The sequence below is a fragment of the Oncorhynchus tshawytscha genome, linkage group LG32, assembly GCF_018296145.1.
Source record: "Oncorhynchus tshawytscha isolate Ot180627B linkage group LG32, Otsh_v2.0, whole genome shotgun sequence".
NCBI classification, from domain to species: Eukaryota; Metazoa; Chordata; class Actinopteri; order Salmoniformes; family Salmonidae; genus Oncorhynchus; species Oncorhynchus tshawytscha.
Genome location: NC_056460.1, coordinates 16,183,159 through 16,199,220, shown reverse-complemented (window position 1 = coordinate 16,199,220; position 16,062 = coordinate 16,183,159). Strand labels below are relative to the sequence as shown.

Sequence of the window (16,062 nt, the reverse complement as noted above, 5' to 3'; positions counted from 1 at the left end):
ATTCCCAATTACTACAAATTGCACTGGCAACCAACACTGTTCTCAACCAGCAAGCCAAAGGTAGACATTAAAACACAAGGAGGCACTTCTAAAAAAGGTACAATATTTTATTGTTTTACAAGTAATGCAGGGTAGAACGAGCAGCAGCAACTCCCTGGCCGACGCATAAGCATACAGTGGAAGCTTAAAGTGTCAGCAACAACTCGGAATTGTCATCCAAAGGATGAATCTACCATTGCAATTCTGTTGATAGATGATTAGTACAACGGATTTCAAAATCAGAATGCAAAGAGCAGGTGAGTGTAGAAGTTGCACATTACATTGCATCCCAGTAGTCGTTCCCTTGTGGCGGGTTGTGAGTTTGTAGCAGGTGGGGATATGCTTGGTTCAGAGATATCTCTCAGACTGTAGTGACGTTTGCATAACCTACCCAGTGGTGTGGCAGGTTTGGGAGTAGACAGTATTGCCCTTCTCATACACCGATTCGTAACTATGTTGGTACGAGAACTGACTGTTCAACGATGCTGCCTTGAACGCTGCTGGAGCTGACACATTGGGTGCTTTCATTGTCACCCTCATACCCAAAATCCTGAGAAACATCACTGCCGCTAAAATCCATGTTGCTTGAGGAGTTGGCCCTCCTGTTCAAGGCCTGTCGCTTCTGCCGAGGCAAGGGCGCCTGTCGCTTCTGCCGAGGCAAGGGCGCCTGTCGCTTCTGCCGAGGCAAGGGCGCCTGTCGCTTCTGCCGAGGCAAGGGCGCCTGTCGCTTCTGCCGAGGCAAGGGCGCCTGTCGCTTCTGCCGAGGCAAGGGCGCCTGTCGCTTCTGCCGAGGCAAGGGCGCCTGTCGCTTCTGCCGAGGCAAGGGCGCCTGTCGCTTCTGCCGAGGCAAGGGCGCCTGTCGGCCGAGGCAAGGGCGCCTGTCGCTTCTGCCGAGGCAAGGGCGCCTGTCGCTTCTGCCGAGGCAAGGGCGCCTGTCGCCTGTCTGCCGAGGCAAGGGCGCCTGTCGCTGCCGAGGCAAGGACCTGTCGCCTTCTGCCGAGGCAAGGGCGCCTGCCGCCGAGGCAAGGGCGCCTGTCGCTCTGCCGAGGCAAGGGCGCCTGCCGAGGCAAGGGCGCCTGTCGCTTCTGCCGAGGCAAGGGCGCCTGTCGCTTCTGCCGAGGCAAGGGCGCCTGTCGCTTCTGCCGAGGCAAGGGCGCCTGTCGCTTCTGCCGAGGCAAGGGCGCCTGTCGCTTCTGCCGAGGCAAGGGCGCCTGTCGCTTCTGCCGAGGCAAGGGCGCCTGTCGCTTCTGCCGAGGCAAGGGCGCCTGTCGCTTCTGCCGAGGCATTTGAACCAGATTCCGCACTTGAGGTACCGTGGCCGGTTGCTTCCGCTGCAGAGGCAAAGTGGCCGGTTGCTTCACCGAAGGTATTTAGGCCAGTCGTGGCGCTTGATGAAGCACTGTGGCAAATTGCTTCACCTAAGGTATTTGGGCCAGCTGCCACACTTGTCGAGGCATTATGGGTGGCCGCTTGCGTGGCACTGTGGCCAGTTGCTTCCTCTGCAGAGGCACTGTGGCCAGTTACTTCACCTGAGGCACTTGGGCCAGTCGTGGCGCTTGATGAAGCATTGTGGCCAGTTGCTTCAGCTAAGGTATTTGGGCCAGCTACCACACTTGTCGAGGCATTATGGGTGGCCGCTTGCGTGGCACTGTGGCCAGTTGCTTCCTCTGCAGAGGCACTGTGGCCAGTTGCTTCACCTGAGGCACTTGGGCCAGTCGTGGCGCTTGATGAAGCATTGTGGCCAGTTGCTTCAGCTAAGGTATTTGGGCCAGTCGTGACGCTTGCTGAGATATTATGGGTTGCTGCTTCTGCTGAGGCACGGGAGTCGGATACTTCACCCAAGGTATTTGGGCCAGTCGTGATGCTTGCTGAGGTATTATGGGTTGCTGCTTCTGCTGAGGCACGGGAGTCGGATACTTCACCCAAGGTATTTGGGCCAGTCGTGACGCTTGATGAAGCATTGTGGCCATTTGCTTCACCTAAGATATTTGGGCCAGTCGTGACGCTTGCAGAGGCATTGTGGTTGGCCGCTTCTGAGGCATTATGAGTGGCCGTTTGCATGGCACTGTGTCCAGTTGCTTCCGCTGCCGAGGCACCGTGGCCAGTTGCTTCACCTAAGGTATTTGGGCCAGTTGCCATTCTTGCCGAGGCATTATGGGTGATGGCTTGCGCGGCCCTGTGGCCAGCTGCTTCACCTAAGGCATTTGGGACAGTCGTGGCGCTTGATGAAGCATTGTGGCCAGTTGCTTCAGCTAAGGTATTTGGGCCAGTCGTGACGCTTACAGAGGCGTTATGGGTGGCTGCTTCACCTGCTGAGGCACGGGAGCCGGTAGCTTCACCTGTCGAGGCACGGGAGCCAGTAGCTTCCGCTGCATTGTGGCCAGTTCCTTTTACTTGATTTTGGGGAATATATCTATAATTACCTACAAAAGAAAATAATACGTTTCAAATTGTAAAATGCCAGCATTTGAAGCCATTTAATTTCACTGAATTAAATGTGCAGAACAAAACACACCTTTAGGTGGAGGATAACAGGTTATCCCTCCAATTAGCAGGCAACAAATCCAAGAAATTCTAAATAAAAATAAAAACATCCTAGTCAGTTAAATACAGCTACCTGTAAAACATGGAAGACAAGGGAATCAAACTAGAGCCATACAACTTACCTCAAAGACATTTCAAAACTCACAGCCATTTTTCTCATCAAAACCTCAGTAGTCAGAACTAATGGTAGCCAGAAGCCTTACCAGGAGATCCCTGATATTGTATCTGATTGTCTTTTTTGCTGCGCCTTACAAAGGAATCCTAGACCCTTCTAATTTGGCTGGTTAATTAGGTACACCTGCAAGCCACTGAACATAATTTCCATTGGTCCAATTTCCCAATTGAGATTAGGTGCGCTTGATTTCATTCAGCTGGTGTGCTGGAGGGTTTGCGCATCATGGACAAAACCAGTGGTTTTAATTAATAAAGAGTGAACTCTACCTACCAATTGCACTGGGTGAGCTTAATCAAGTGCACCTTTATTTCTTGCAAATTAAGATCCTGCCAGGGGCTTTTGCAGGTGCAACCTCAGTGGTCCGGTGGAAGTGTGTTGTGCAAAAATATATTTTAGATTTTTCAAAGTAGCCTCACTTTGCCTTGATGACAGCTTTGCACACTCTTGGCATTCTCTCAACCAGCTTCATCAGGGAATGCTTTTCCAACAGTCTTGAAGGAGTTCCCACATTGGCTGAGCACTTGTTGGCTGCTTTTCTTCACTCTATGGTCCAACTCATGCCAAACCATCTCAATTGGGTTGAGGTTGGGTGATTGTGGAGTCCAGGTCATCTGATGCAGCACTCCATCACTCTCCTTCTTGGTCAAATAGACCTTACACAGCCTGGAAGTGTGTTGGGTCATAGTCCCACTAAGCGCAAACCAGATGGGATGGCGTATAGCTACAGAATGTTGTGGTAGCCAGTGTACCTTGATTTCTAAATAAATCACAGACCGTGTCACCAGCAAAGCACCCCCACACCATGACAACTTGTCCTCCATGCTTCATGGTGGGAACCAGACATGCAGAGATCATCCGTTCACCTACCCTGCATCTCACAAAGACACGGCGGTTGGAACCACAAATCTCAAATTTGGACTCATCAGACCAAAGGACAGATTTCCACCAGTCTAATGTCCATTGCTCGTGTTTTTTGGCCCAAGTAAGTCTCTTCTTACGGGTATCTTTTGGTATTGGTTTCTTTGCAGCAATTCGACCATGGAGGCCTGATTCACGCAGTCTCCTCTGAACAGTTGATGTTGAGATGTGTCTGTTACTCTACCTCTGTGAAGCATTTAGGCAACTCTGGGTCTTCCTTTCCTGTGGTGGTCCTCATGAGAGCCAGTTTCATCATAGCTCTTGATGCACTTGAAGAAACTTTCAGTTCTTGAAATGTTCCTGACTGTCGTTTGCCTTTGCTTATTTGAATGGTTCTCACCATAATATGGACTTGGTCTTTTACCAAATAGGGCTATCTTCTGTATACCACCCTTACCTTGTCACAACACAAGAAGGAAAGAAATTCCACAAATTAACTTTTTACAAGGCACACCTGTTAATTGAAATGCATTCCAAGTGACTACCTCATGAAGCTGGTTGAGAGAATGCCAAGAGTGTGCAAATCTGTCATCAAGGCAAAGGGTGGCTACTTTGAAGAATCTAAAATATATTTTGATTTGTTTAACACTTGTTTTTGTTGCTACATGATTCCATATGTGACTCACCACCTGGATTCCATTTTATGTAGTAAAATGTGAAATTGTGTTAAAAGTAGAGACTCAAAGCTACAAAATCGTATATCATACACTGCATTTGAGGTACAATGGGAAAGTAATTCTGCTTTGAAAGTCGATCATCTTTTAATCTCACTTTTGAGAAAATCATCTTTGAATGTTTTGGTATCTAGTTTAGAGCTCTTCTTTGTCTACACCCATTCAGCATTGTTCACACCCTCTTAATAAACTTTAGCCCCACCCATCTCGTTTCGCTTTCAGAGCACACACACTTGACACTCTGGCCAATGATTTGTTGAAAACAGCCTAACCAGTTCTGCTGGAAACAATTGCATGACGCTTTCTTGCAGACGTTTACTGATACCGGCCATATTCAACGGGTGTTGTACACACGTCACGTAACGTTGGCTAACGAGCCAGCCAGCAAATGTTAGCTAGTTAAACAACAATGAACAAAGTGGCAACAATGCCACAGTGCTGGGAGCTAACCAACCAGGTCCAATGTTAGCTAGCTAACATTGGCCTCTAACTAGAAAAGCGAACGGCTCTGGGAAACAAATAATTACGTCAGCTAGGGAACCAGCCAGCTAACAGTACACTTTAGCTTGAAATGAAACCCCTTTGTCAGTTCCATGTGACACATAATGCTAGCTAAGCTTCCCTGCTAGTGCCTTACCGGATTCATCATTGGAACTTGAATGGATCCATTTAAGGTATGAGTTCTCATATCATCTAACTACATAGTTTCACCAACAATACTTGGTTTAGAAAAATGTACTTCTTATTTTTTTTATTTCACCTTTATTTAACCAGTTAGTTAGGCCAGTTGAGAACAAGTTCTCATTTACAACTGCGACCTGGCCAAGATAAAGCAAAGCAGTGCGACAAAATACAACCACATAGATACACATGGGATAAACAAACGTACAGTCAATAATACATTAGAAAAAATGAAAATCTGTATACAGTGAGTGCAAATGAGGTAAGATAAGGGAGGTAAGGCAATAAATAGGCCATGGTGGCAAAGTAATTACAATATAGCAATTAGACACTGGAATGGTAGATGTGCAGAAGGTGAATGTGCAAGTAGAGATACTGGGTTGCAAAGGAGCAAGATAAATAAATAAATACAGTATGGGGACGAGGTAGTTGGATGGGCTGTTTACAGATGGGCTATGTACAGGTGCAGTGATCTGTGAACTGCTCTGACAGCTGGTGCTTAAAGCTAGTGAGGGAGATTTGTCTCCAGCTTCAGTGATTTTTGCAGTTTGTTCCAGTCATTAGCAGCAGAGAACTGGAAGGAAAGGCAGTAGGAATTGGCTTCGGGGGTGACCAGTGAGATATACCTGCTGGAGCGCGTGCTACGGGTGGGTGTTATGGTGACCAGTGAGCTGAGATAAGGTGGAGCTTTACCTAGCAAAGACTTGGAAACAGTGGGTTTGGCGACGAGTATGAAGCGATGGCCAGCCAACGAGAGTGTACAGGTCACAGTGGTGGGTGATAAATGGGGCTTTGGTGACAAAACGGATGGCACTGTGATAGACTGCATCACATTTGTTGAGTAGAGTGATGGAGGCTATTTTATAGATGACATCACCAAAGTCAAGGATCGGTAGGATAGTCAGTTTTACGAGGGTGTTTGGCAGCATGAGTGAAGGAGGCTTTTTTGCGAAATAGGAAGCGGATTCTAGATTTAATATTGGATTGGAGATGCTTAATGACAGTCTGGAAGGAGAATTTACAGCCTAGCCAGACACCTAGGTATTTGTAGTTGTCCACATATTCTAAGTCAGAACCGTCCAGAGTAGTGATGCTGGACAAGCGGGCAGGTGCGGGCAGTGATCGGTTGAAGAGCATGCATTTAGTTTTACTTGCATTTAAGAGCAGTTGGAGGCCACGGAAGGAGAGTTGTATGGCATTGAAGCTCATCTGGAGGTTAGTTAACACAGTGTCCAAAGAAGGGCAGCCCGAGAATTGAACCCTGTGGCACCCCCATAGCGACTGCAAGAGGTCCGGACAACAGGCCCTCCAATTTGACACACTGAACTCTATCAGAGAAATAGTTGGTGAACCAGGCGAGGCAGTCATTTGAGAAACCAAGGTTGTTGAGTCTGCCACTAAGAATGTGGTAATTGACAGAGTCGAAAGCCTTGGCCAGGTCAATGAATACGGCTGCACAGTAATAGCTCTTATCGATGGCGGTTATATCTTTTAGGACCTTGAGCGTGGCTGAGGTGCACCCATGACCAACATTGAAACCAGATTGCATAGCTGAGAAGATACGGTGGGATTCGAAATGGTCGGTAATCTGTTTGTTGACTTGGCTTTCAAAGACCTTAGAAAGGCAGGATAGATTGCGTCTGTAGCAATTTGGGTCGAGGATCGTGGACCAATCCGATGGTTTTAGAGGGAAATGTAACTAGCCATTGCACTGGGTGAGCTTAAGCAAGTGCACCTTTTAATGCAGGCTAATGAAGTTCCTGCCAGGGGCTTTTGCAGGTGCAACCTCAGTGGTCCGGGAAGAAATGTGTTGTGCAAAAAGGCTGTACACACTGAGATTGTGTCCAAAAATTCCATACCGTGACAAATTAAATGAAGTCGTCTGTTGAAGTACGCTAGACAAGAGATTGTCCAACAGCAAAGTGTAACTCCTTGCAGAAAATTCAACGCTTTTACAATTTCGTGTTCATGAGTCTGTGGCCAAACAGTCAACTACAACAGGCAAGTATGTCAAGTTACAAAAAGTCATGGGTGACATCTTATGCTAGTTAAACTGTCATGCTAGTGCCTACCAGCTTCCTCTTTGGAACTTAATGGATCCATTTAAGGGCTGAATTCTCATACTATGCAGTAAGATTAATAACTGGTTAAGAAAATGTACATGTTTGAAGACATTCTGTACAGACTATATTTGTTGATTGATAGGTTAAACCACTCCAGGCATCATAAAAATCAAATACACCGAATCCATTCTATAGGAGCCTGTGGTACAATAAATGGACTAGGAGGAATGGGCTACAGGTGAAGAGTATTGAGGCCCATAAAATCCAGTTGAAGCTAGAACATTTAGAATGGGCTGCGTCTCAATCCACTGCAGCCGCCTGTCGCCCTTAAGCATCTGCGCTGGACAGGGGCCGAGCTACAGTGGTGTTGGTCAGACACCTCAAAATGCAGTCTCAAAAACATTTAGCGTCAGAACGGTTTGTCCTACAAACATTATGGAAAATTGACTCCCGAACATAGTTAATTTCCCTCTTTGACCCCACAGTTGTAAGACACATCTGAAGGTAACCCATACAAACAGAAGTATCGATGTAGATGTGCCAACAGGGGTTGAAGCATCCAAAACATTTGAGGCATCACCTAGATACTGGACAGACACTTCTAAACTGATTTGACTCGTTGCCATTTGTGGTGTGGGCTATAGTATAAGGCCAAATATAAGTTTGAAACCAAAATGTTCACACAATCCTAATAGCTAAATGAGCCATGGTCTGACCATCTAAAAACAATTTCCTATGTTAATTTACTCACCAACAACTTACACTGAGGTTGAAGACAGTCTCACTGTATACAATGCATGCCTACATCTAAAGTATGAACATATGATGAATGTCTGACAACTCACCCCTTCACAAATGCTCTCATGTAGACCCAAGCTTTTATTTTGAACAACCAGTAGCAAAGGTAAAAGATGAACAACCAAAGAATTAACTGAACAGTCATTTTTACAAGACTGCACACCACCTGTTCTCAATTCGCAAGCAATGGACACGAGAATCATTATTTCAAAGAGACAAGGCATTTTTGAAAGTAAAATTGTTGATGTTTTCCATAACTCTAGAGTAGCAAGAGCACCAGCAACGTCCTGGTCGAAACAAAAGCAGAAAGAAATGCAGTGTCAGCAACACAGAATGTTAAGTAACCAATGTCAAAAACAATACTCACCATTAGAGCTTCTAGAGGATGAATCCATTACATTTTCCTGTTGATAGATATATGGTTAGTACAAAGGACTTCAAATTCAGAGAGCAAAGTTCAGAGCAGGTTAAAGTGAAGCATTACCTTGCAGAATCCTTCACTAGTGGTGGATATATGCTTGGTGCACCAATGCTAACATAACCGTCCTTGGGAGCATTTCCACTGTCAACAGAAATAGCCTCCCTAGGAGTGTAGCTGATTTGGGAAGAGACAGTTCTGCCATTCTCGTAGTGCGATTTGGAACTGTAGGAATAGCTTGGGATGACACCCGACTGTTCAACGATGCTGGCCTGAGCGCTACCAGAGGCACCATCTTCAGTGCTTTGGTAGTGCTTCTGCTGAGAATTTGGGGCCAGTTGCTTCTGGGTCATTTGAGCTACATGCCATAATTGCTGTGGCATGGCGGTCAGTTGCTGCTGTGGCATGGCAGTGTGTAGCTTCGGCTGCTGGGACATTTGAGCTGGATACCACACTTGCTGGGATACGGCGGGCGGCTGCTCCTGCGGTAGAGGGGTGGATGCCGGTTGCTTCTTCGGAGATTGAGCTGGATGCCACACTTGCTGATGCTTCTGCGGCATGGCGGTCAGTGCAGCGACTTGTTGCTTCTGGACCATTTTAGCTGGATACCACACGTCGTGAGGCTGCTGGGGTATAGGGGCCGGTTGCTTCTGTGCCAGATGCCACACTTGCTGAAGCATGGCAGCTGGTTGCTTTTGCTGCTGTGGCATTTGAGCTGGATGCCACACTTGCGGGGGCAGGGTGGCCTGTTCCTTCTGCGGTTGAGGCATTGGGGCTGGTTGCTTCTGCAGCATGGTGGCCAGTTGTTTCTGCTGCTGGGACATTTGAGCTGGATACCATGCTTGCTGGAGTAAAGCTGTTGGTTGTTTCTGCTGGATAGGCATTGGGGCCAGTTGCGTCTGCAGCATTTGAGCTGGATGCCACTCTTGCTGGGGCATGGCGGTCGGTTGCTTCTGCGGCAGAGGCATGGAGGCCAGATGCTTCTGGGGCATTTGACCTGGATATCTCACTTGCTGGGGTATGGTGGCCGGTTCCTGATGCTGCTGGGGAAGGTGCACTGGATGCAACTCTTGCTGCGTTATGGTGGCCAGTTGCTTCTGCTCCTGGGGCATTTGAGCTGGATACCACACTTGCTGAGGCACGGTGGTCAGTTCCTTCTGCCGCCGAGCTGCAGCGGCTCGTTGCTTCTGGACCATTTTAGCTGGATACCACACGTCATGAGGCTGCTGGGGAATGGGGGCCAGTTGCCACACTTGCTGAAGCATGGCAGCCGGTTGCTTATGCAGCTGGGGCATTTGAGCAGAATGCCACAGTTGTGGTGGAATGGCGGTCAGATCCTTCTGCAGTTGACGCATAGGGACTGGTTGCTCCTGGGGAAATTGAGCTGGATGCCACATTTGCTGAGGCTGGGGCATGGCGGTCAGGTCAATCTGCTGCTGAGGTTCAGCGGCGGGTTGATTCTGCTGCTGGGGCTTTTGAGCTGGATACCACACTTGCTGGGGCATGGCAGTCAGTTGCTTCTGCGGCTTTTGAGCTGGATGCAACACTTGCTGAGGTTGCTGGCTTATGGCGGCCGGTTCCTTCTGCTGCTGAGGTTCAGTAGCTGGTTGCTTTTGCTGCTGGGGCAATTGAGCTGGATGCCACACTTGCTGGTGAATGGTGGCCGGTTGCTTCTGCTGTATTTGAGCTGGATACCATGTTTGCTGGGGCATAGCTGTTGGTTGTTGCTGCGGTATATCCATTGGAGCCTGTTGCTTCTGGGGCATGGTGGTCAGTTCCGTCTGCTGCTGAGGCCCAGTAGCTGGTTGCTTTTGCTGCTGGGGAATTTGAACTGGATACCACATTTTCTGAGGTGCCTGGGGCATGGGGGCCAGTTGCTTTTCCTGCTGGGGCATTTGAGTTGGATACCACATTTTCTGAGGTGCCTGGGGCATGGGGGCCAGTTGCTTTTGCAGGATGGAGGCCAGATGTTTCTGTTGCTCTTCGGTCAGCTGCGCTTGCAATTGAGCTGTTGGAGAGATGTATTTTCCATAGCCTTTAGACCGAAGTGAGCCTGCATAGAGACATACTGCATCAGAACCTGGTGCATGATAGCCATCACCTAGGTTAGAAACAAAGTAAAATGCCAGCCTTGGAAGTAATTGGAACCGCAACTGTTACTTGAAATTAATGTGTAGAAACTCACTTGATGTAGAACAGGTTATCCCGCCAATTAGCAGGCAACAAAACCAAGAAACTCTAAAAAAAAAAAAAAAAAATGTGTTATAAATATAGCTACCTGTGACACCTTCAAGACAAGGGAAACAAACGAAATCAATACTTAAAAACATACCTGAAAGCGATTCCAATCATCACGGCCATTTTGCGCCTCGAAACTTCACCAGTAATCAGACCTAATGGCCGATATAAGCCCTAGTTTAATATCCCTTTTGCTGTATCTGGCAGGCTTTTTGGTTGCTCCTACAAATCCCAGACCCTTCTAATGTCATTGGCTAATTAAGGACAGCTGTAAGTCCCTGAACTACATTTGATTCCTAATTCCAAATTGACCGCTAAATCCTACACCCTGGACTAAACACGTCTGTGAATCAGAAATGATTGAAAAGGTATAAGCAAGGTATAAGCAATATGGCCACAATTGCATCCAGCCTATCAGAAGTCAAGGTGAAGCAATTACCATATTGCTATAACCTATCGGATCGGTTCAAATGTCCATAAGTGACTAAGTGGTTGGGCTAGGGGTTGATTTGGAATTCAGAAATGTACTCAGGTGTGGTTGATTCTCTAATTGAGTTCCTGACAGGTTTGACAGCCCTTACTCTAAAGCACACTTCAAACTCATTTCCCCGAGGGCCGAGTGTCTGTGGGTTTTTGCTCCTTCCTTGTAGGAAAAAACAAAAACCTACAGACACTAGGCCCTCCATGGACTGAGTTTGACACCCCTGCTCTAAAGTAGGAAACACATTTTGTCTTGGCACTACATTGATCAGTTTAAGTTATAGCTTGTACAAAATTCACTTGGTTCATTTAAAGATTAGAGGCTGAATAAGCAGTTAGGCACCATTATTTTACACATGCCTTCTTTTAAACCGTGTGTTTCATTCAGCATAGCAACATTAAATGGATTACAGTTTCATTTGCACAAAGTGCAACATCTTAGACAAATTCTGACACCAATTAAACACTCATGTTATGCTTTTGATGATCTGAGTCTTTAATTTTTCAGAGGCAAACATACAGTAGGGCTCGTTTGAGTGGTAAGGCTAAAGCAACTGACTGTAGACCAAAGTCAAGAAGTCAGGAGAGGTGCATCTGCGACAACCGAAATTTGGATACTAATGTCGTCTTCCAACAGCAAGGCTCAGATCACCATGGCAGTGTTGCCATTGTTTATACAAGGCTTCCTTTATAATGTCAAAACACATGTCTCTAACACCCACTCACAAACTGAAATAATTTATGTGTACATTATACAATCAATAAATGAGAGAGAGCCTCAATCACATCATTCATTTATGCACTGTAGGCTACACATTAACTGCAGCAAATTGGTTCCTGTTTCAGTCATGTTTTTGTTCGTGTGGGTTAAACAAAAACACTAATGATTGGTTGACAATGGAGCCCCCACATGACAGGTGATGGCTGCAGGATGAAGTTGGTGAAGAGCAATTGCAGAAACTTGGAGTTTCTGCAGATTTTTGTCAAGTTCATGCAGTCAACATATAAACTCACGTCGGAAATGTTTTATCCTCAGAACGCAACAAACTTTGAAAGGCGGTGTCATGACGTTGGCCTGGGGGGTTGGTTTATGACAGTCATAAATACCTCTTACCCCCTTTTTCCGATCTCTAACCTACTGAGGTTACTTTAAAAAAAAATCTTGGTTAACATAGAGATTCTGGGAGCATCAGTATGTGGGGGGAAATTAACTATATTCTGGTAATCCAAACAATTGAACACATGCAGCTGTACTTAATGAATATGATGTCAGTTCGATTGTCATCTGAGACATTCTCATCCATGATAAGATGACATAAACTCTGCAGTAGAAAGTCTATACATCAGAGTTATCAGATTCACATGGAATTGTTGTTCAATTTAAATGTTTGAATATGAAATTATTTGTGATGGGACGAAATGTGATTTTAGCTTCTAAAATGTGAGATGCGGGTTTTCATAAGTTAGGGCTGCTCACTCAGTGGCCCACCCACGTGAAGAGACAGAGGTTGTAAACTATGACACGCACCCCTTTTCTCCCTTCCTATATAAAGCCTTGACGACAACATAACTTTCTGTTCCAATGAGGTAGGATGACGATCTTATGTCAGAATGGTTCAGATAAAACTACAGAACGAAGCCAACATCAGCATGAGCTTTGGTTGCGAATGCTATGAACTTTGAACTCTTATTCACAACAGAAGTGATACATCCTAGCCGTTGAGTTAGCGACCGCAGCTGCAAACGCAGGTTAGGAAGGAACAGACAGAGTATCCCATCCACCACACAACGACATTACTACAACTTATCCAAGTGACCACCAGAGACATTCTTCAAAGGACAGAGGACTCGGTTTGGCAACGCGGTCTTCCATCTACCACCAACCTACTGAAGCACAGCTCAGAGTAAATATTTATTGCATTTTCCGTTTCCAAATGGGCGGTAATTTAGAATGCATAAGATACTGTATTTACGATAGCACAGCTTTGCCTTTGTTCCAGTCTCCCGCTCTTTCACTCAACCCAGCCCCTTTTCCTTTGTGTAACAAGCAGTCATATCTGTTCCGCCCACTAGGGATGTTTTCCTTTATGACGGCAATTTGTAATCAAGTTATGATTTATTTATGTGTATGTGTGATTCTGTGTGATTAGTTAGGTATTTAGTAAATAAATAATTAAACCCAATTTTGTATTGCTGATTCAACTTGTTAGCCAGGATTCTTGCAGATAACCAAGAATTTACAACTTTAAGATTATGAGACTGAAGTAAGATGACAATTAATGTTGACTACTATTGATGTAAAATATTACTAAATCTTTAGGAGTTTATTTGGAAGATAACAGCTCTATAAATATTATTTTGTGGTGCCCGACTCTCTAGTTAATTACATTTACATGATTAGCTCAATCAGGTGATATTAATTACGGAGAAATTATTTGATAGAATAGCATGTCATAGCAATTAATCCGGCAAAGCCAAAGACACGACAGCGGTGACCAACAATTGTCACTGACTTGACAATAGTGATCAGCTCGAAGGTGCCCGCTATCTCCATAAAATGTCTCCCTCATGTGGATGAAATAAAACACAAGACAACAACCCATCTCATCATCCTCTGATGGTCTATCCTACTTTGTGGAAGCATTTTTTTCCAATGTTGTCTCAACTTTGATTGCAGTACACATCCACAAACATATAAACTTGATTACAACTGTTTAGATAGCTATGCATATATCTCCAGCCCCCTTAAATCTGCCACAGTGTTTTCCCTATTCTGACTGATGTTTCCGCTTGCATTCCATCTCTGATAATTATACTTGATTCCAAGTCTGTGCCTTGAAAATGCCAATCTCCTTTTCTTCTCCTGTTTCTTTCAGCACAGCAGGCAGACAATCTGTTCTTTTGTCTGGTCTTTTATATTCACCCCAAGTGCTCCAATCCTTCTGTACTTTATTGTACGGCCCTTAATGTCTAGAAATCTGCACTAACTCCCCTCTTCCACTGCTGTAGGCTGGCCTACTGTAACTGGAAGGCAAATGTATGTCACTTAAATCAGACCTGGGTTCAAATACTGTTTAAAATATTTAAATTCATTTCACATACATTTAAAGTAAGTATTCTGATCTTTTATTTGAAAAGATAAGTAGTTACATGTTATGTATTTGGAAATACACCTGGAAAGTGTTTGAAAAACTCAAAATCACACACTAATTTACACACCAATATATTAAATAAGTATTTTAAAATACTGTCAAATAATACCATTTGTATTATAACCCAGATATTACAACCCAGATACTGAAATACACATGTTTTTGAATACAGGTCTGCACTTAAATGTAGCATTTGCATGAAAATACACAAATATGTATTGTATTATACTGCATCATATTCTATTGTATTTGTTGTTTCTTTGCGATTGCATTTGAAATAATCAACGGTTATTTTTTCTGAAGACAGATTCCAATTCTTCTTTCTCTGTTAGACCCTCCAGGCCCTATTAGTCTACTGAGATCAGTCAGTTGCGATTGTAACCATCAGATCCAAAATCTCAGTGGTGAGTAGTCACTGAGCTGATGGCAGTCCTCACATAAAGACACACCATGCCCACCAGAGCACACAAATAGCCTACATCAGATTCAGACAGAAATCAATACGGACTCCAACAGACACAATTATCATTTACATTCATTTATTTGTTTGTTTGTTTTACAACTCAGTTTTAGGATCAGGGACTACTGCCTGCTTCACCTCTTAAAATTAAGAAAAAAGTAGTTGAGAAGCAATGTGGATAGATTATATAGAGGAAACTCAGTATAATTCACTGCTGCTTTCTATATATTATCAAAGCCACTTAAACGTATACTGCTCCATAGACATGGGTTCAATATGAATTTGTTTGTTTCAAATACTTTTTTAGCTGCTCTTAATTGAGAGTTTATCTGTCACTCCAGGCAGGATCAATCAACCCTCAAAGGCATTTGAAAGAAAACCAATACTATTTGAACTCAGGTTTGTTTTCACCTCAGACCTTGAGATCGCCTCTTATGAGTGAGTGGAGATCTCTCCCTCGTGCATGAGCCATTTCATGGCTGACTCGCCGTCGTAAATGCCAACGCGGGGAAGGTCACGTGACATCAGGACGAAGTAGGCCAGAGATTTTCCATTGGACTTCAGCCCGTTTACCAGCACAAACAGGAACCTAGACAAATAAATAATAGTTATGTTCAGTAGGGCACAGCGTAGCAAAACATTCTGCAACGGAAACTAAAACTAAAATCAGTGTTTTTTTTGGACGAGACCAATGTCAAAAGTAGTTCAGTAGTTCATATATATTGAACTACTTTTGACAATGGTCTCGTCCAAAAAAAACACAGATTTTAGTTTTAGTTTCGGTTGCAGAACGTATGAATTTTGTTGATGGGCAGTTCCTTATCTCTCGCATTTGGTAAGGGTTTTCTCAGATCACAAAGCAGTTCATCACATCTGACTCCAATGAATCAATTTACAAATTCAATTCAAGCTGCAATTAAAGAGTGGATTCAAAATAACTTGTTCCAAATAGTGGATTAGGGACATTATCTTAAGATCTGAATCAAATAGCCAATATAATAGAGGTTTTGGTGAGTCGCTCTTTTTCAGGTCCAGTAGCTGCTTGCCTGATCTCACCATTTAAACTAATTCTGGGGCCAGAGCTCCTGACCTAGCCGGTCCTTGAGCACTTCATAGTCACCACTCCCCCTGTTGATGAAGAGCAGGATGTGCCCCTTCACCTCTGACTGGTACAGACCCACTGCTGTCTGTGTGTGTGTGTGTGTGTGTGTGTGTGTGTGTATGTAGTGTGGCATCCTAATCAAATGCTGCAAAAGCAACCGACCGCCGTGCCCAAGCAAGTGTGGCATCCTGCTCAAATGCCCCTGCAGCAGAAGCAACCGACCGCCGTGCCCCAGCAAGTGTGGCATCCTGCTCTAATGCCCCTGCAGCAGAAGCATCCGACCGCCGTGCCCCAGCAAGTGCGGCATCCAGCTAAAATGC

General features: G+C 45.1%; 2 protein-coding genes across 8 annotated transcripts; both read right to left on the bottom strand.

Moving 5' to 3' along the window:
- Positions 1-608: 608 nt before the first annotated feature.
- Positions 609-2,809, bottom strand: LOC121841569 (GPI-anchored hemophore cfmA-like). Its single transcript, XM_042310658.1, has 4 exons — positions 2,706-2,809; positions 1,098-2,462; positions 882-953; positions 609-796 (listed from the first exon to the last, which is right to left on the bottom strand). Exons 2-4 carry the CDS (start codon positions 2,176-2,178, stop codon positions 609-611), a joined length of 1,341 nt encoding a protein of 446 aa, XP_042166592.1. The 5' UTR covers positions 2,179-2,462; positions 2,706-2,809.
- A 5,146-nt stretch (positions 2,810-7,955) lies between these two features.
- On the bottom strand, positions 7,956-10,882 carry LOC121841620 (mediator of RNA polymerase II transcription subunit 15-like). Of its 7 annotated transcripts, XM_042310936.1 has the most exons (6): positions 10,643-10,882; positions 10,496-10,548; positions 10,219-10,411; positions 8,377-10,149; positions 8,260-8,296; positions 7,956-8,179 (listed from the first exon to the last, which is right to left on the bottom strand). In XM_042310936.1, exons 1-5 carry the CDS (start codon positions 10,669-10,671, stop codon positions 8,287-8,289), a joined length of 2,058 nt encoding a protein of 685 aa, XP_042166870.1. In that variant the 5' UTR covers positions 10,672-10,882; the 3' UTR covers positions 7,956-8,179; positions 8,260-8,286. The 7 variants fall into 7 exon arrangements, with proteins under 7 accessions (XP_042166870.1, XP_042166868.1, XP_042166871.1 ...); XM_042310934.1 differs by having other exon boundaries at positions 8,377-10,411; positions 10,643-10,881; XM_042310937.1 differs by having other exon boundaries at positions 8,377-10,318; positions 10,643-10,880.
- Positions 10,883-16,062: the final 5,180 nt, after the last annotated feature.

Bases quoted from the DNA above. Each gene is read 5' to 3' on its own strand.
- LOC121841569 (XM_042310658.1), bottom strand. From the start codon at position 2,178: ATGGCAACTGGCCCAAATACCTTAGGTGAAGCAACTGGCCACGGTGCC. The intron at 954-1,097 runs GCGCCCTTGCCT...TTGCCTCGGCAG, and splicing joins AGGCGCCCTTGCCTCGGCAG to AAGCGACAGGCGCCCTTGCC. The intron at 797-881 runs GCAGAAGCGACA...TTGCCTCGGCAG, and splicing joins CGACAGGCGCCCTTGCCTCG to AAGCGACAGGCGCCCTTGCC.
- LOC121841620 (XM_042310934.1), bottom strand. From the start codon at position 10,671: ATGGCCGTGATGATTGGAATCGCTTTCAG. The intron at 10,549-10,642 runs GTATGTTTTTAA...TTTTTTTTTTAG, and splicing joins ATGATTGGAATCGCTTTCAG to AGTTTCTTGGTTTTGTTGCC. The intron at 10,412-10,495 runs GTGAGTTTCTAC...TTTCTAACCTAG, and splicing joins GATAACCTGTTCTACATCAA to GTGATGGCTATCATGCACCA.